The sequence below is a fragment of the Prionailurus bengalensis genome, chromosome B3 (assembly GCF_016509475.1).
Source record: "Prionailurus bengalensis isolate Pbe53 chromosome B3, Fcat_Pben_1.1_paternal_pri, whole genome shotgun sequence".
Taxonomy (NCBI): Eukaryota; Metazoa; Chordata; class Mammalia; order Carnivora; family Felidae; genus Prionailurus; species Prionailurus bengalensis.
In genome coordinates, this window is record NC_057355.1 from 112,534,932 (window position 1) to 112,555,572 (window position 20,641).

Below are 20,641 nucleotides of genomic sequence, written 5' to 3' on the forward strand. Positions count from 1 at the left end.
AATGTTAAAATTATTATTTAAAATTATCTCTTGGCCCACTTGGGACTTATCATGTACATATGCATTCAGCCTCATGCTTATGTTCAAGAAGATATATCAGGAAATCCTACCACCAAGAAGAATACAAAGAAGCATCTTTGTGCATAAGCTTGTGCTCCTATACACATACATAAAAAGTTATGGAAAGAGGAATTTTCCTGGGTCCGGGTGGCAGATTTCATACCATGGGAAAATGTTCTTTGCCTAATGGAAAGAGTACTGGACTGAGATTTAAGTGACCTAGGTAATATTCCTGGATTTTTTCTAATTCTAGACCAAGTTACTTAATAATAGTATTGGGCTTTGATTTTTCCATCTGTAAAATAGGGAGGATAATACCTGCCCTAAAAGTGATGTGATAAGAAGGATAAAAGGAAGGATTTTAGTTCAGTGGAAAAAATGCACTGTAAAATATTACCTTTCAGAAAGACTGATGCTAAAATCATTTCTAAAAATAGACTTGTAGGCTAGACTATGACATTCTGTAGCTTATACTGTTTGTAATAAAATCAGCTATTGATTAATATTAATATAGGTGTTGATTTGTTCACTTATTTGCAGAACATTTATTGAACACCTGCTACTGTGGGGACAGAGATTAATTTTTTTTTAATGGCTCCTTCTAGATTATTACAGTCTGTTGGAAAAGAGACATACACAGCTAACATTATATGGGCAGAATGTGATAAATACCCTGAGAGAAGTGTAAAAATTATTACGAGAGTTCAGGGAAGGAGGAAAGTCTTCATAGCTTCCGTGTTTAAACAGGATCTTGAAAGGTAAAAGAATAGTAATTAAATTACCAAAATACCTTCAAATGCATTATCTCATTGATCCTATAACACAGTCCTATGAAAAGAGTAGAGATAGCTGTCTTATAGGTTAGGAAATTAAAGGGAAGAAAATCTCGGCCCAGAGTTCCAGAGTTAATAAAGGCAAAGCCAGGACTAAAAACCATCTTAACTTTGCTTGGAAGCTTTCCTGTAGTTTGGCATGGCCTAATTATCCATGGACCATACATCATATTGAGAGTCGGCCAAATACAGAAAATTGCAGTACCAGAGACAATTGAGTTATTTGTACATTGAGGTAGTGTGCTGGAATGAAAGAGAAGGGTGCTCAAATTCACGAATCTGGCGGTCCCATCTAACTTCTACTAACAAGTTGTGTGACTTTGGGCAGCGTACTTGATCATTCCAGGTCTTCATTGATTGCCACTCTTTCCTCATTTGTTTAAAACTAAAAAAAAACTAAGTTAGATGGTATGTAAGGTTTCTACTTACATGATACTAAACAATTAGATTTTTGTGTCCACACAACATTCAGTCATTTATTCATTATATTTGGTGCTATTGGAAATAAATAAAATCACATTCCCTGCCCTGAAAGAGCTTGATAATTTGATATAGATGACCCTTGAGCAATGCAGGGTTAGGACTGCTGACCCCCACCCCCCATGCAGTTGAAATTCCATGTATAACTTGACTCCTCCAAAACTTAACTACTAATAGCCTACTGTTGGCTGGAAGCCTTACCAATGACATAAACAGTCAGTTAACATATATTTTGAATGCTATATGTATTATATACTGTATTCTTACAATAAAATAAGCTAGAGAAAAAGTGTTATTAGAAAATCATAAGGAAGACAAAATACATTTACAGTACTGTACTGTAAAAGATCTGTGTATAAGCGGACCTGCACAGTTCAAACCCGTGTTGTTGAAGAGTCAACTGTAGTGAAAGTCAGGCAAGTACACAAGGAACTTTTGCTTTTGTGAGGACTGGGTTGAAAAGTATGAGAAACCAGCCTCCTCTTGCCTTATGTTGTCTTTTTGTTCATTGATATGTCTTCAGAAGCATCAGTTTCCTTAAATGTCTGAAAAACTTACATTAAATTAAAACGATTTCTCATATCCTTCACTGGACTAATATTCTGAGTCTTCCATGGAGACTCCATTATGCCCCTCTCAAAATTCTTGATCCAGGCCTAATTTCAGTAGTACTTGGAGACTTGAAAAGATTTCTCAGTAGTCCTCTGCCAGTACTTCCTATGCTCCTCTTCCTTTGATTCTTCCTTCCATTATTTCAGCTCTTCTTTGTTTTTATTTTCATTTTCATTTTCCTATCTCCCACCTAACATCTTCCCTCGTGTCTTAGTCTTCATATGTATAGAAGTTACTGACCCTTATTTTAAATGTTAGAGCTAAAGAAAGTACATGATGAAATCAGTATCAAAGAGTGCTTCTTCTTATAAACTTTTCATTGAAATTCAGTGGAATTGTTTATCCCTGTGGAGCCCAGTGAACAATTCCAATTTCCTGAGAGAGAAGCAGTGATTAAGAAGGATGTGGGAAGGAAACAACGATAGAATACGTGTAAATATAAAGGTGTGCATATCTGGACTATAGTCTGGAAGGCAGAGGATACCCATAAAGATATCAGATTAGCTGCAGTGAAAACAGATCCGCCTTCCAGATTCACAATAAAAAGCTGGGCTTAGGCTCGACCTAAGGCATGCCTATATACCATGGCCTAAAGGGAAACAAATTTACTTTTTTCTTTTTCCCACATATGAATAGTGGTTTAGTAATTTGGTGAGGGGTGGGGAGGATGCAGGAAGGGCAAATTTAAGGAGAGTTTTAATTTATGAAAGTAAACTATGACCATTGTTATTTTCATTACAATTACTTTGAAAGCACTAAGATGGGAGGAAAATACTGTGAAAGTCAACACAGGACGATGTAAATCTTTGTCCCCAGTTTTACAGTTTTAGAACTTTTTTACAATAGGACAGATGAGATCAATACCTACTTGTGTTTGACAGCATGAAAAACAGCAAAAGGAAATTCATTATGCATATAACAAAAGGGGTAGAATGTCTCTGTGAACTTAGAATAGTAAGAATTCTTAAAAGGTTTGCCTGCCTTGATTGTGCATTAGGAAGAATTCTTGAAGGTCTGTGTTTTCCTCAGACAATTTTCAATTCTATAAGCTGGCAGTTATAGTAACTATACAGGGTAAAATGAAGAATGAGAGAAGTTGGCATCAAATGCTGTAAACAATGTATTTAATATTCTGTAATAACAACTATGAATCTTGGTATCATTTGTTGCCAAAAATCTTAAAAAGTTATATCCAGTTTTTTCTGGGAGGCTGGTAGGTATTTTGCTGCTTATATGGAGTATAACTCTGGAATCTTCCATTTATTCTACTGTTCTTGGATATGCTACTTTCTTTATAAGAAAGCATTCTTCTAAAGCTTATTTTCTAATTCTCCTTGTATTGTGTTAACATGCAAATATATTTAGAATGTATGTGTTTGAATTTTTAAAACATTTTAATTTTTCTAATGGCAAAAATGAAAAAAAAAATCAGTTTAAAATGTCTGTGATGCCACCATAAATAAAGGTATAAAGTTGAGTAGCCTAAAAGTACACAGTGGATCAGAGGATCAGAACATTATCAGCAGAGTCTGACTTTCTCCCTCTGCCCCCCAGAGTACACGTCAGACGTACAGACAAAGTAGGAACAGAAGCAGCCTTCCATCCCATTGAGGAATACATGGTACACGTTGAAGAACATTTTCAGCTTCTCTCTCGCAGAATGCAAGTGGATAAACGAAGAGTATATTTGGCGACGGATGACCCTTCTTTATTAAAGGAGGCAAAAACAAAGTAAGTTAAATGAACTAGTGATTCTAGACCAGGACTCTTTTTCAGTTGAAAGGAATCCTTAATTCCCATGACTTGTCATTCTTGTTATAATATTATTACTAATTATTGGAGTTTTTTTTTTTTTTAATTCAAACAACTGTGTACCTTTGTGACTGTTAATATAATCAAAGAGTATTTGCGGTGCCAGTAAGGTGTATATTTCATTCTGAAGCCTCTTCTCTTGGTGTGTAGGCAGCTGCCATCTTGCTGTGTACTCACATGACCTTTCTGTGTGTTTGGAAGAGAGAGCAAGCTTTCTGGTGTCTCTTCCTGTGGGGGCATTAATTCTTTCATGAGGGCCCCATTCTCATGCACTTTATTTAATCCTAATCATCTCCCAAAGGCCCCATATCCAAATACTATCACAGCTCAAACATAGGTATTCTAGGGGGACACAAACATTCAGTCCATAACTCTAACCAACTCTATAAGACTGCTAGCAATAAAACATACCAGGTGCTTGCCTTTTTGCTCTCACTATCTTCACTAGCAATTAATGGGCAACTGAAACATATGTAAAATATGTGTGAGTTGGGGTGCCTGGGTGGCTTAGTCAGTTGAGCGTCTGACTTTGGCTCAGGTCACGATCTCGTGGTTTGTGAGTCCGAGCCCCATGTTGGGCTCTGTGCTGACGGCTCAGAGCCTGGAGCCTGCTTTGGATTCTGTGTCTTCCTCTCTCTCTGCCCTTCCCCTTCATATGCTCTGCTCATGCTCTGTCTCTCTCTGTCTCTCAGAAATAAATAAATGTTAAAAAAAAATTTTTTTTAAATATGTGTAAGTGTTCATCTTATAAAAAAAATTCTGGAACTTGGAAGTTATATTAAAGAAAAATAATCAGATAAGTTTTATAAGTGGAAGAGTAAGAATTGCTAGTATGTATTGAACAGTAAAACAGTAATCTGTCATTTATAGAGCATGCCTATATTTCAGGCACTGTGTTAGGTGCTGGCGATTCCGTGATAAGCAAGATAACTCTGCTCTCAAGGAATTCCCAATCTAGTGGGGGAACAGACAATTACTCATACTCTACAGTATGAATAGTGCTACTATAGGGTTAACATAAGGGGTTAAGAAAACACATAAACACAGTGATCCTAATTGGGAATTTATCATAGGATCTAGGTGAACCTAGAATTGGCCTTTACTTATTATTAATAAATAAGGGATGTATTAAATTTGTGAAAGAAAAGAATGAGGGAGAAGAATCTGTGTTCTTAGCTTTGCTCAGACACTGTGTGCTCCAGAAATCATCCCTGAATCCCGAAGTGTCCCTCCTGTCTGCATTGCTCTGACTTGGTGTTTAGCACTTGCTTACCTCTGTCTCCCTCACTGGATTAGAAGTACTTTAGACACAGTAACTACCTCTAGTAAGTGCCCAGTAAGTACTGAATTATGTTTATTTCAATTCCATCAGTTTGAAAACATTTTATTAGATGTTAATCACTTAAGCTAGTGACTTTTTAATTAATTTATTTATTCTTTGGTCCATTTCTTATGTCACAAATAGAGGTTGGGGAGAAAAACAAATTTGAAATGAGGACTATACTGTAGATGTTTATTCGAAGCATTAGATAATAGTTTAAATCCTATTTCTCCCTCCTAAGAATCTAAACTGGATATAAGTTGCTTTTTCTTTTAAGACTCCCTTTATGAGTATATTCTCTCTCTCTCTCTCTCTCTCTCTCTCTCTCTCTCTCTCTCTCACTCACTGACATACACAGGACCATGAAATTCATCAGTCAAGTGTAAGCCAAGTTACATACTTACAGTTAAGGATTAAATGAACATCTGGGCAAAAAACACAATACAAAATTTTCACAGATACTTTTCCAGTTTGATATCTAGAAGCAGAGTAGAAATAGTTCACCATGCTCCTTCATTTTAAAATACCAGATTGAATTTGTAGCTTAATTGAAAAAATATTAAAATGTTATCTACTCTTTTACTTGTTCTTGAAGCATCACAAGCTTTTCCTGTTTTTTTTTTTCCCTTGATGAGCAAAATAATTCATGCTTATTAGACGATATGGAAGTTGGTAACTATACAAGCAAGAAAAAATACCCACAGTCCTATTACTCAGTGGAAACAGCTATTTAAATGTTGATATATTCCCTTTAGTCATTTATATAGTTACCCATTTTAGTAGTTGATCCTATTCTATATAATTTGAACTCTTTTTTACTTAATACAGCAATGGATCCATTTTCTCAGGTCACTAAAACAATAATTATCTTAAATGTCCCCTTTAAGGACTACATACCTGCTGTATGGATGTGCCATTGCTTACTTGCTCATTCTAATATTGGACACTTAATGTCATTTCCAGTTTTTTACTCTTATAAATAATGCTACAGTGTGTTCCTAAAGTTATCCACATTATTTCCTTAAGCTAGGTTTCAGGCTTTGGAAATATTTAGATAAAAGGATATGGGCATCTTACAACTTTGATCCATAGTACAGCATGGTATTTTTGTATTAAGCAACCCTTACAGTACAGTTGGCATTAGTAGTTACCACGATTATGGGACTAGTAAAACTTGAATTTCCTTTTCACGGTCAGCAGCTACTATCTCCTCTGTCTATGGTAGTTCAAGAGACAGCTTTCCCATATTCTGTTAGAAATGTTGCAGCAGCATTTTATGCACTTTTTTTTTTTACCTCTTTGCAAGTCCTTTCATTTTAATTTTCTGAGTCATTTTGAAGATCTTCTCAGGAATGTAGATGCTGTTTCTCATTATTTTGCTTCTGTGTTTTTCTACTCTGAACTCTGTTTTAGACCTGTCAGGATTGGTTTTGAAACCTAAGCAAATCATAAAACCTCTGCCATTGTTTTAGGAGACCAGAAGCATGACTGAATCTCTCATCACAGTATATTGAGTACAGAGTCATTATGATACTTTGTGCTTCAAGAGGGTAAAGAACTGAGAATGATGGTTAAATGATACATAGAATTCACACAGTCAGAGGAGAATCTATTTTCTGGGTAGCTTATCTTTTGTAAAAGCGGTCAAGGTTAGCTTTACATGTGTGGCTTCTGTGTGAAAATGAGCAGTTAATGTCTTGCTGCTTGGTATCATACATCAGGTTTCTCTAGGTTAAGACTGAGTTCATCCGTGAGATTTTGGCACCGCATCCCACTGACTGTGGCAACCATTGCCAATGTGGAGATAACTCTCTTAGGTAATTCACTGGTAGAGTGTTTAAATCACACTCATTGGCAAAGAAGTAAGAACTATTAAAGTTGTCTGTCCAACATTGTATCCTAAGATGTGGAGATTGGGAGCAGGGGTGAAACAGGAGAAGAAACAAGTCTTTAAAAATCTCCCAGGGTAAATATTTACATATGTAGTTTGCTCTTTATCAAAAATGCTAGATGAGCACTCCTAAACTTAGTTTCATTTACATAAATAGAGGCAAGAAAAACTTATTTAAAAGTTTTTGTTAAGTGTTTGGTTGCCCTGTGAAATGAAGGCTCAGCCGTAAAGAGTGGTTAATTTTTTCATTATTTTATTGAACTGTAATATGCTAGATACAGTTACAGGGCACTAGGAATACAAAGAGAAATAGAAGGTAATATGCTGCTCCTTTTTTTCAGGAGTATCCAACTGGTGGGCAGTATAGGTGTAACAAATAATTACAGTGTAGTTAGATGGATGTCCGGAAGGAGTTGTATACCAGGTGCAGTGAAATCATGAAGAGTATCTCCCTCAGCCTGGAGAAAGACTTTAGAAAAGAAAATGTGTCGTCAGTTTATAACTTTAACTTAGTCCTTTGTGAGTAATATAAACAAATTTTTATAAGGTGGAAGAGGAAAAAAATATTCTTTTTATCACTGCCAATCTCTACAACCTCACAGTAAAAGAATTCCTCTGCCAACATACTTATGGGCAAAAGACAAGAAAGAAGCATGTTTGTGCAAAAATTTCCATGCTCATTATTGGAGATGCAAAGTCTCCCTCTTCCATTATTTACTTTGTTTCAGTTTCTTTTTCTAAACTCAGTATCCTTCATCAAGCAGTCTTTTGCACATACAGGTGAGCCCTGAGGAACTTAGGTGTTCTTTTGGTTTGGTTCTAGGGAGGGGTCTTTAAGTTAGGAAGGGCATTAAAGTTACTGTCACTTCTCAGTAAAAAGATCACTCTTTTCATTCAGCACCCAAACCTTGCTGACAGAGTTAGTTTCTATTCAAGGATAAAAATTGTACTGGTGTGTTTTAACAATTCCCTCTCCTCTCTCCTCCGGCCTTTTCATATTTATTTGTTGCTGTTTCTGCCCCATACCTGGATATGCAGCTCCACAAGAATCACATTAAAAGTCCTTGGGGTTGTTTTCTTTTTAGAACAAATGTGACATTTCCTTCGCCTCCCTGATTCAGGGCTGAGGAGGGTAAAATGTCAAAAATAATGAAGCCAAATGGATCTGAACACTGATTACCAGTCTGAAACAGCATTCGGAGACTTTGCCGTCACAGTCATCATTAGAGGCAATGAGAAGAAGCTCCTTGGTGGCTGTGAAATGGAGAGAAATCTGAAGCAGCTGTTAGGGGCTGAGGAAGAAGTCCCAGACATAGGTAGTGAGTACTACCGATGTAGCATGTATTGACTCACACAGCATTGTGTGATGCCAAGAAAAGTATAGTCCCAACCTTTGGGGAATACTGTGTGGGAGACAGACATGTAAACTGACTCTTGATGGTTTGGGGTTTATAAATAGGAACTATTACCCTGTCAACAAATATTCATTGATCCTGTTATATTCCGGATTCTCTTCTAGGTACTGAGAATAATACATTGAACAAAGCAGATGAAATGCCTCATTATAGAGTTTACATTCCACTTAGGGATGATGGAGGTGGGAATAGATACAAGCAGTAAATAAATAGTAAATACATATTATGTCAAATGATAATAAAGGTCATGAAGAAAAATTAAGCAGGTGAAAGAGATAGAAATTGCCAAAGTCCTCACTAATAAGGCTGTATTTCAGCAGAGATCTAAAGGAAGTAAGGAATAAGACCAGCTGGGTATCCGCAGAAGAATGTTTAACAATCACAGCTAATATTTACTGAGCATTTACTACATGTGTGGGACTCCTCTATGCACTTTACATTGCTTAATGTATTTAATTCCTACAAAACTGTATAAAGCAGGTACAATCATTAGCCCATTTTCTTGTAAGTCCCAAAGTTCGCAACTTAACTCTGAAGATCTACCCCATGCACGAAGAAAATGTATTCACTCTATACTAGAGTATAATTAAACCTCTTAATTCACAGTAGAATCATTTGAACATATGGTAGGCTTTTTAAAGATATCCTGTTTTAATATTTTTAAGCACATACCCGATCTCAAGACTACCAAAATCTTGCTTAGTTGACATCTACAAGGAATTTGTTTTTATAAATGAATTAAACTAGTTTTCCATTATTGTTGTTGGTAAGATGGTGCTTTCAGGATGGGGGTTAGGGGAGATAAGTCTCAATGATCACAAATTCTAAGTCAAAAATTTAAATGAAATTTAATCACGATTTTTATATTCTAAAGGAAAAGTTCAATGGCCAAATGTGAAGGCAGCTTGAAAAACCTCATAGAAGTCACTCATTACAAAGAAAATAAGGAGCCTTCAACTCTTACGAATTTTGATACGTGAGGGGTCATTTTGATACATGTACGTGTATATTATATGATGTGCCAATAACATGTAACATACTCCAGAATGTTTGCTATCCCACTGATGGATTCAAAGATGCGTCATCCACTACTCTGTTGAACGCCATAATTAAAGCTCTCCTTACTGTTAGAAAAAAGAGCTTTGGTCAAAGGAGTAGTTCTGCCTCCTCCTGATAAGATACTACATCCTGATAGAGTACTGTGATTTCAGTGACTATGTAAAAATTTATTTCTTTTTTACAGGTACCCCACTTACGAATTTATTAGTGATAACTCTATCTCTTGGTCAGCCGGACTACACAATCGCTACACAGAAAATTCGCTTCGGGGTGTGATCCTGGATATACACTTTCTCTCCCAGGCAGACTTCCTAGTGTGTACTTTTTCATCCCAGGTAAGCGATAGTAGGGTATTTTTAAGTGGTCAGTATTTTTTGGTCATATTGAGTTCAGAAAGTTCTTGGGTTTGTGTATGTGTGTGTGTTTAAAGTTATCATGACTCAGATGTAATTTTCTTAATATTTGGGAACAATCCCTTTTGTGAAAGAATGGGGAAATTCCATCCCCTTCCCCTGCAAAAAAGTAGCTATTCAAGTACACCGAGTATTTAGTTGCTTGCCAGCAATGGTTGAATACATCTCTGCTGAAGCCGCTACTGGAGTTGTTTAAAGTACTTGGCATGTTCACAGCATTTAACTGAAATAGCAAGTAAGTACACTTACTTAATACTTTCTGATTTTGCATACAGTCAGTATGCAGCCGGAATCCATCCACTTCTACACATCAATGCACTGATACTGAGAGACTGAAATGCCAAGCATTGTGTCTCACTCAATTGCTTTATAGAAAATAAAGAGTAAATGTAATTCTTTTTCAAGTCCTATTACATTTCTACCATGCAAGAAACTATACATTAAATTTAAGCAATACCATATTGTAATCATTCTTTTGAGTTTAATTGTTGCAGATAATTGTATGGTAGGGGCTTGGTGTATTTGTTTTTATGAGTGGCCCAATCAGCCTTGTATACACAGTAGAATATCAGCATAGAAATATTTATCGTTGGTTTTATTCTGCTCTCTCATTTATGTGCATATTACTGGTTAGTTCATTCAACAAGCTGTTAAATGACTATTTGTGCTCAGAATTATATTAGGTGCAGAGGGGATTTCCAGAGAGATTGAATATATGGATCTTATCCTGGTCCAGAATCTAGTGAGCAAAATACTCATATGAAATAATTGGAGAATAATTACCAAGAAATATAGATCATGTAAGATAAATGTATGCCTAAAAGCTTAAAAGAAGCAGAGAAAAGACAATGTGAAAAGGAAGGTCGCATCATTTTCATGGGAATATACTTCAGAGAGTATAAAGAAATGGACAGTTTTTTTTTTTTAATTTTGTGACAATGCACATTGTCACAATGGGACAATGATATGATTGTTGGAAAGATACCTGTCTCAGCAAAGACTAGGAGTTCCTTCAGTATGGAATAAGAATACAACCTACCAGCTACCCAGCTACCCAGAACAGAAGTCACATAGCAGCAGTCCTCATCAGAACAGAAAATTTCCTTGGCCTTCAAGTTCCCATGAAGGCATCCACTGCTGATGTTTTTTCCTAACTGGGATGAGGATTCCATCTTTGAGAAGCTCCCTTTTCTATTCTCATAGGAGGTAGACAGGGGTATTATAATTACTTGGTATCTCTCAACTGTTACTGAGAATCTGGCTAGGTGCCCACCTGATCAACAGGTGCAAATGACTAGTAACTACCTCGATACACATTTTTGAATGCTTATTGTTTTGAATGAGTGAATCAAGGGTCATTTTTCCCAAGTGGAGCACCTCCTCTGTAGGCCTAGATTTTAGGCCTATCTAAAGTCCAGGGTTTCTCAACCTAGGCACTATTAGCATTATAGTCAGGTACTTTGTTGTGAGGTACTGTCCTGGGCATTGTAAGATACTGAGCAGCGTTCCTGGCCAATAGCACCCCCATCTCAAGTTGTGACAACTGAAAATATCTTCAGATGTTGCCAAATATCCCACAGCAGTGGGGAGGACAAAATCGCCTTTATTGAGAATCACTGCTGTGGTCAGAAAGCTGGAAAATGAAATAAATATATACATGTCTGAACATTGAGCAGCCTTGCATGTAGGCAGGCACTGAGACTTATAGGGATGTGCTGTATTTTGCTTTCCTTCTTCCAGCTCTTAATAATACCATTAGGCTCATTCTGGAAAGAAAATCTTTTTTTTCTTTTCAAGGATGTGCTGTAGAATTTTTGATTCATACAACCTCATGATTCTAACTTCGACCCAGAAATCAGAACTTCTCTTACCTGATGATAGTGGAAATCCGTCCAAGCTTGAGGGGCGTATTATTGTTCATACTACTTTGTTCTATTTTGCGAATAATATCAACTTCAGTGTGTTCTCCAGACCTCAGGTTCAGAGAAGTTGTTCATATGAAGAAAGAGTGGTGTTCAGAGGACTTTTTCTCTCCAAAGGAATGAGATTTGCGCATATACTATATTGTTTCTAAAAACGCTTGACAAGTAACGGTTCATCCAAAATAACTTTTATTCATTTGAACCAAAGCAAAACTCAAACTAATACCTTGTATCCCAAAATAGACTTGAATATCTCAGAAGTTTTTATGTTAGGGTTCAGAATTAAAAGTTTAACAGTAAAAATACACTTATATAATGAGGAGCAGTTTGCTAAATATGATCACTGCCATCATCACATACCTTTCTTGATGACTATCAGCTGTAGCCTTTGAGATTGGAATAATTCCACATTCACTGATAAATCTTTGGGCTTACTTACACTCCAGCATTTTTTGAAAATATTTTTAGAAAAAAATGGGTTTGGTACGGTTCACTATTTTTACAGTGTGAATGAAATTGGTTGCTTGATTGTAGAAGTTCTCTTGCCATAAACCAAAATTGGAATTGTTTGAAATTGCCCCAGAAATGTCTCATCATAATCGCCAATGGAGTGTGAGAAAAAGTCACGGATAGCATCAAAATGCCAAGCCATTGACTTCTAGGCAGAGAACAAGATTGAGGCAGCATGGATTCTGGGATCAGTCTGGGTTTAAATCTAACTTTGACCACTTAGTATATCTGGGTGACATTTGAACAGATTACTTAGAATGTCACTGACCTATTTTTCCCTGCCTGTAAAATAGTAGTAGCACCTACTATATAGAGTTTTGGGGATGATTAAAAGTTACATGTAAAGCACTGAGAAGTACTTAGTGATGTATTAAATACAATGTTAGTAGCTGTTGTCATTTATGTAGGGAAAGGTATAGGAATACCTTTGCCTGTTAGAGAGACTCTACGGTATTTATTTTAGCAAGCTTTTTTCACATGGCCCCATTTCAGACCATACACTCTCATGTTTTAGGAGGAGCGAGAAACATGATAGTCAAGGACTCTGTTACTTCTGCTTGTGCTCATGGGCAATGTTTAGGTTCCACCAAATAATCATGTGCATTGAGCGGGTATAACAGTTCTTCGTTGAGAAGAGTAGCCAGTAACATTCAACATTTTAATTTCTCTGTGCCAACATGCCACCTCAACTCTATTTTATTTAGCTACTGAAAGAGAACATCACCATATAATATAAATTTTCAGGAACAAAAGCTCTTCATTCCCAAAGGGTAAATGATAAGTAATAGTATTTGCTTTAACAAGTGCAAGTAAAATTATGTACTTGTTGACTTTAGGGAAATTAACCTGCAGATGTTCCTATATATGCCATAGGCATACTAGAAAATGGGAGAAGACTAAAATGTTAACTTCCAAAATGGTGACAAAAGAATAAAACACTGGGAATCAAATCTCAGCCCAGAATAAAATATGAACAACCAACTCTCAAACTTTCCTTGATATTCCAAGAGATTATTAGAAAGTGACAACAAGTTTAATATCTTCTTCATAATGCTTTGACAGTTTTGTCTCCTGTGAACTATCCTTTGAGCACTATTACAGCATAAGAGAATAGTGAGAAAGAGTTTATATGTTGACCATGAACGACTGTAAATGATAATGGAAGAATGAAATGTCATGCCCAAAGGAAAAATGCAAGACTTGATTGATGTTTGAGAAACTATAGGCACGACTATCACGGCACCTTAATCGGGATTCCTTATAAGGCTTTGGACCCATCCCCCTCAGTCTCAGGGCTTCTAAGCTTTCTTGGTTTTATATTCATAAATGGGATCTGGGAATTTTCTCTCCTTAAATGAAAAAAAAAATTTTTTTAAGCCAATAATATGACTCTATGCTCTAATTTTGTTACTGTTGTTGCACTTAGTTTTCTGAATCCCTTCATCAGAACTGTTTCTCAAAACCAAGTTTGTTCTAAAAGCCTCATAAATTCAAGAAAACAATCCTCAGGATTTAATCTGAAAATTAGAGGCAGTATTAACATTTTCCAATAACATCAAGTAAGTTTTGAAAGCTGTGCAATCACATTCCAAACTATTCTACCAAATACTGTAATCGTGTTCTGTGTTACTGGAAGTTGCCTATACCCAAAGCATCTACTTTGTCACTTATTTTCCTATTTAATAAAACTGTCTTAAATATGAAGCAAAGAGGGGCGCCTGGGTGGCTTGGTCAGTTAAGCGTCCGACTTCGGCTCAGGTCATGATCTCACGGTCCGTGAGTTCGAGCCCCGCGTCGGGCTCTGTGCTGACAGCTCAGAGCCTGGAGCCCGTTTCAGATTCTGTGTCTCCCTCTCTCTCTGCCCCTCCCCTCTTCATGCTCTGTCTCTCTCTGTCTCAAAAATAAATAAACGTTAAAAAAAAATTAAAAAAAAATATGAAGCAAAGGAACTGCAGTTGGTGAAATAACAGAAGTTATTATTGTTTATCAGATTTTTGAATCAGTTTTTATTACTCTGTAATCAGATTACAGACATTGTCATAGATGCTCACTTTAAAGTAGGCTTTGGGTCAACAGCATTGTTTAAGAAGCAGTCAACATTTTTCAGTAGTTTCAACCATTAAAATCACCATAGGACAAATTTACTTTTTTCCCCCCTGTGACACTTTTCTTTTTCACACTTAATACAACATACTCATGGCACTCTCCGTTGTCTGATTCCAAATCCACACATAACACAACTGGCCTCATTACACTTCGAATCAGATGTTGGAAAGCCCAAAGGGAAAAACCATATACTACATTCATTTTATTCTAGACAGATGACTCTGGCATTGAGGTATGGCCCATGAAACAACAGTGGATATTGTTTGTTCTCTCATCGAATAGCAGAACAACATAGTATGTAGGAAAAGTGCATGGATCTCTCAGCATCACCAAAAGAGACCAGAACTACTTCTAACTTCTCACACTAGGAGATCTCCCAGCCCCATCTATTTTGACAACAAAACAAGATCCCATCTGCTCTGAGAAGGCTTTGGAGTCTCATATAAACTCAGCTGGTTACTCCTCAGGGATAAAATTCAGGTTAATGGACCTTCCTCTCCTTATTTATTTATTTGGTTTAATACAGTTGTATCTGTGTTTTATTCTTTGGCAACATTTTTGCTCTTACCCATTACTGTGTGCTTAGTGGTGTACTAAATGATACACTGACATGAAATAAATGAAATGAAACTTACTACATATGGCCAGCCACTGCTTTGTAAGCCAGAGGGTTTGCATCCATCATGCTACCTGTCTAGTATCAAACTGAGTATTGATATCAACTGAAAGCCTTCATTTACCTGCCACACAATTTGGATTAGTAAAGCCTAGTGATGAAGCCTAAGGGTAATTAAATGCAAACATCAACATTATAGTACTCTTTCTAGCCCTTTGCAGTAAATTTCCCGATGGCTAAAATAGAGAAATTTTTTAACTACAAAGAATGTTATATGGGATCTTGGGGATTAAATACCACTCGTGGACTTGGATCTTCACTGCTAGGCTAGTATTATGAATGAAGCAGTATTCATTCAACAGCTCTTTCTGAGCTCCTACTATGTGGCAGGCACAGTACTAGGTTCTTATCCTAAGGCAGTTTAGTGTACAGCTGAGAGCCCAAAAGAACTGTGATTGTGGCTGTACCATTTACTAGCTCCTTCCTCCCCTATCCCTCCCCCCCTTTTTTTTGAAATCTACTTAATATTTCTGGGGCTGGTTTCTTCTGCTGTAAAATATGGATAATAGCAGCAACCAACTCATAGGGTTACCATTATTATGAAAAGGATAAAGGTCCCCATATTGGCCCATCTCAGTGTCTGAAATTTCTACCATTCATTTTTCTTTGTTGGAAGAAAATACATGTTATCCATAGGCTGACACAGCAACAACTGTGGATACCAAAATATATATTGATTATTAGGATTATCCCCCAAAGAAAGCAGGTCCCTAAGGGTGTAGGACTGAAGGCAGTGTCTTTATGAGACTGAGACACTTAATAGTGGAGAGGAGGAGCACATCAGGGTTTGTTGCCACACTGACATTGTGGTCCTCCCAAAGGCAGTGCAAGCTCCTGCATTCCTGGCTAGATATAATTGAAGAGTGAGTGGAGGGGCTCGGGGGTGGGGGGTGGTGGGGAACAACTGTCAAGTTTGCCCATGGCTTGCCTTGGCCCTGTGTTTTACCATTCTGGTGTTATAATCCAAACATGGAGAACAGGATCTACAAGAGAAAATATGCTTAGGAGTTTACAAACATACACAAACTGCCTGAGTTCCAAACTGGAATCTACTACTTAATAATAGTGTAACCTTGGGCAGATTCCTTAACTGAACTTTGACACCTCTAAAATGAGTATGATAGAATTGTATGGGGCTACTTAGAGGATTAAATTAAATAATACCTACAAACAATGTCCAACAGCAAAAACTCAGAAAATATTAGCCTCTATCACTGTTAACTATACTTGGCTGTTGTCCGAGCTGCTTTGTTTTAATTAGTTTCTTCCTTCCCAGACGCTCCACTTGATTTTGCTTGCCCTGTGTGGGCCTTTGGCTGACTTTGATGTTCCCATTCCAAACCTTTTTGACCCTCATTTTGCTATAGTCTCAGTATTCTAATGGTGATCTCAGTTGTACCATGGCACCCCCAATATAAAGTTAGTTTGTTAATGAAGTAGAAACTTACAAGTAAAGTCATTGTCTTGGTTCTATGACTAGTTGAAATTCTAGCACTAGAATTTGGGCAGGTCACTGATTCTCCTTGTATTTTAGTCCATATTTGCAAAATTTTAAATATTTTCTAAACTTAGTTTCATTTGCAAGTTACATATAGCATTTGAAAAGCATCCCTCAAGTTCCTGAAATTCAGATTCTTTAAGAGGTTAAGGTGATGCTTAACCTAATCAGATTTCATTTGCTCATAACAATTAAGGATGAGTGTCTCCACTCACTTTTGATCTCATAAATACCAGAGTTTTAAAAGACTGTTGGGCAATCCTAAATTGCTCCACTGAGCAGGTCAACAATTACTGTTAGTAGTATCATTTTAAATAAATGCAAAAGTATTGGTATAGAGACAATAAAGCTTAATTAACTGAGACAACTACAACTGGAGATTTAGGGAAAAAAATTTTTTTAATATGACTTGAGTTCTCTGTTCACAATGTATAATGGAAGAAGCAAAATGATAGCATTCTCTTTTCTGTCTTCACCTATTTTTAGAGAAGTTCCTGAAACCCATTTGCTCTATAATGAACATATTTTTTAATTGCTTAAAATGCTATCCCCCTATGAAAATAGTTATAGTTCAACTTTATCACCAAGCATCAGATTCAATGTGTGAATCTCAGATTGTGGAATTTCAGTGGCCATCCAGTGGGCATGGTAGATATTCTCTGGACATAGGAATCTTTTAAGTAGCCTTACATGCATCAGGCAGATACATCTTCACCAAAGATTAGCACATCTTATTTCAGTCCTCGAATGCTTATATCTACTCAGGACACTTAAAACTCTAGAACAGAAATGGCAGATATGTTTTAGCTCACTTGCCAAAGCTAGTTCATTGTCAATAATTACATGAATTTCTTTTGAGAAGAGTTCTGAGATAAGTCCAAATCTAGCAGAAGAGAGTATGCATTTCATTGAGACTGAATGAAGGGAAGGGAGCAGCAGCGTTTGTGTAAAGTATTTATATTCCTAATCCTCAACCTTAAATTCTTCAAGGACACAAACTATGTCTTACTCATTTTTCTGTAACCAGTGCTCAACACGAGGTGTACTGTGAAGCTCTTAATAAATGTTCATTAAAACTGATTCATCTTCTTAAAGTACTTTGTAGTTTATATTTTGTTCCCAAAGATGTTAGCTATAGTAATCTTTTATGTTTAAAAAAAAAAAAAAAGATACACAAAGATGAAGAATGATTTGTACCGTATCTCAGAGCAAATAGAGTAAAAACTTGTGACTAGAATCTACTACTTCCCATCCTCCCGGTCCTAGTCCTGTTCTAGTCTTAGTCTGTTTAGTCAAGGGCCTTCAGTTTGCTATGAAGAAGATCTCATGTATACTAATACATTTTTTTTCATTCTTTCCCAAGGTCTGTCGAGTCGCTTATGAAATCATGCAAACACTTCATCCTGATGCTTCTGCAAACTTCCATTCTTTGGATGACATCTACTATTTTGGGGGCCAAAATGCCCACAACCAGATTGCCATTTATCCTCACCAACCTCGAACTGTAGATGAAATCCCCATGGAACCTGGAGATATCATTGGTGTGGCTGGAAATCATTGGGATGGCTATTCTAAAGGTGTCAACAGGAAACTGGGAAGGACGGGCCTATATCCCTCCTACAAAGTCCGAGAGAAGATAGAAACGGTCAAGTACCCCACATATCCTGAGGCTGAGAAGTAAAGCTTAGATGGAAGAGAAGGACAACTAAACTCAGTTAAAACCATTTGAGCCAAACAGTAGACGAAGAAGGCCCTGACCTTACAACACATGGTGAAATGAGTAGACACCTTCAAGCACCAGGAGCAGTTGGGAACTGACAGATGCTTCATTGGTGGAATTACTCTTTAACAAGGGCCACAATGCCCTTCAACTCATGCACAGTCCAATAATGTACTCACATATAACATACAAACAGATTGTTTTCTATTTTGCCCCTTCTTTCAAGATTATGTCCCCATGAGACAAACACTGCCACATTGTGTAATTTAAGTGACACAGACATTTTGTGTGAGACTTCAAACATGGTGCCTATATCTGAAAGACCTTTGTGACCTAATGAGAAGACCCCGAATAGCTCCCTACATCAGGAGGTTGATCCTTTGCCAGTGGTGCTATTGTAACCACTGAATTCACTCCACTCAGCAGATTCAGAATGAGAATGGATGTTTTTGTCTGGATTTTTTTTTTTTTTTAAGTAATTGCATCAGTTCACCCACCTCATCATTAATAAGTGAAGGATACATCAGAAAATAAAATATTCACACTCCATTAGGAACTTTTGTAAAACAATGCCATGAACAGATCTTTAGTACTCAATGTTTCTGGACATTCTCTTTGATAACAAAAAATAAATTTTAAAAAGAGGAATTTTGTAAAGTTTCTAGAATTTTACATCATTGGATGATTTGGTGGTTAAGTTTTAAGTAGGAAAACTATGATAAAAAGGAGTTTTATAGTTTTTCTGATTATTATTATTATTTTTTTTTTTCTGTTTCTGATTGAGTGACTACTCAGGTCTTAGGTCAAAGAGTCATTAGTCCATTTTAACACTGAAAACTGAATTTAGTTGGTATGCATTACAAAGTTGCTAAGAATACTCTTTGAGAGCTTTTATTTTCTTACTTTGGGCATTGTTTGTTTGTTTTAGTTGAATTAAATAATCACACTTCTTGCCCCAGAGGAACTGTAACTTCCATTTCCAAAACAAACAATTTCAATCTTGTTGATAACATTTCTTATTGTCACTCTTTGTGAGTTGAGTCCTGTTGTTTTAGCCAGGAAGCAAGTTGTGCCCTTTCCTACCATGTCCTGCTTTTGAGAGTACCAGGAACATTTGGAGCTGGGAAGCTGTCTCTGTTTCTAAAGTACATATCTCACAATATGTAGAATTATCCAAACAAAGGAGAAAGGAACCAGTGTGAGATCCAAAATGGGCTTGAGATTATCCTTTCCATATACTTCATTTAGTAATTCCATGAGAGAATCACTTCAAAAGACAAGACTTGGATGCCCTCTATGCTTTCTCTCTGAACATCACTCTTCTCCTTGTAGAGTCACTTGCTATTTTCTGCAGCCTGCCTCCTTTAGATGTATGGCAAAAATATTTCATAGCATCTGTTCTACCTTCTGAAAGAAGAATTTGATCCATTAAGAACTAGTAGCAGACCTGGTTGAATACCAGGAATGCCAGACAGAAAACTCTATCTTTCACATTCTCACTAAATGAAAATACCTATATGCAAAATGTCCCTACCAAACTTCCCTAAATTCTTTCTACTTCTCTCTGGTCAAGTCTTCCTAAGAGCAAAAACTACCTACCTATAGTGTCAGCATGCAACTTTCAATTTCGTTTTGGTACAAATAAAAGTCATTTGAAATAAAAATCTCCCCCTAAACAGAGATACTTTTGAATATGAGTTGTTTTCTAATTCCCATCTTACTTGTCTTCAGAACATGAGTCATTAATGATAGTATATGTTACTCTGCTTGTATTTCTCTGCTGAGATTTCCTGTTTTTATTCATGACAAGCAGGCTTTTGCTTTGCTTTAGTGAACATAGTTATACCTGCTTTAAAATTCTTTTCTGCTAAATCCAACATCTGAATCATCTCACAGTTGGTTTCCATTGTTTGTCTTTTCTCTAGAGAAAGAGTCTTATTTTTCAGGTTCTTCAAATACTGAGTGATTTTAGATTGTGTACAACTGAATGTTTTCAGTGTTTACTCTGTGAATTCTGTTATATTCCTCTGAAGAGAGTGCTGATTTCGTTTGCGTTGGCAGGCATTTAACTTCATTGGCCTCAAACTACATTGTGTTTTAGGCAGCAGCTCAAATCTCATTTCAGTTCTTTTATCATTATCTGAAGTCTGCCCCGCACATGTGTGGTTCAGGGGTCCGCCAGAGATTTGCATGGAGTTTATGCACAGAATTTGAGGTTCATTCTCTTTTCTTTGGTTCTCTTTTTCTGAGATTTCCCCCTCACTTTCTAACAGCTGTGGTTGCTCTGAATCTTTGGTTTTCTCTGATTCTTCA

General features: G+C 36.7%; 1 protein-coding gene across 12 annotated transcripts in view; it reads left to right on the plus strand.

Annotated features, from left to right (window-relative positions):
- Positions 1 to 18,976, plus strand: part of FUT8 (fucosyltransferase 8) — a 311,102-nt gene extending 292,126 nt beyond the window's left edge. For all 12 annotated transcript variants that reach the window (XM_043556372.1, XM_043556375.1, XM_043556378.1 and 9 more), the window contains 3 exons: positions 3,540 to 3,716; positions 9,668 to 9,818; positions 17,972 to 18,976. In XM_043556372.1, the coding sequence (XP_043412307.1) occupies positions 3,540 to 3,716; positions 9,668 to 9,818; positions 17,972 to 18,289 (646 nt within the window). In that variant the 3' untranslated portion in view covers positions 18,290 to 18,976. The remainder of the gene's footprint in view (positions 1 to 3,539; positions 3,717 to 9,667; positions 9,819 to 17,971) is intronic.
- The last annotated feature ends 1,665 nt before the right edge of the window (positions 18,977 to 20,641 follow it).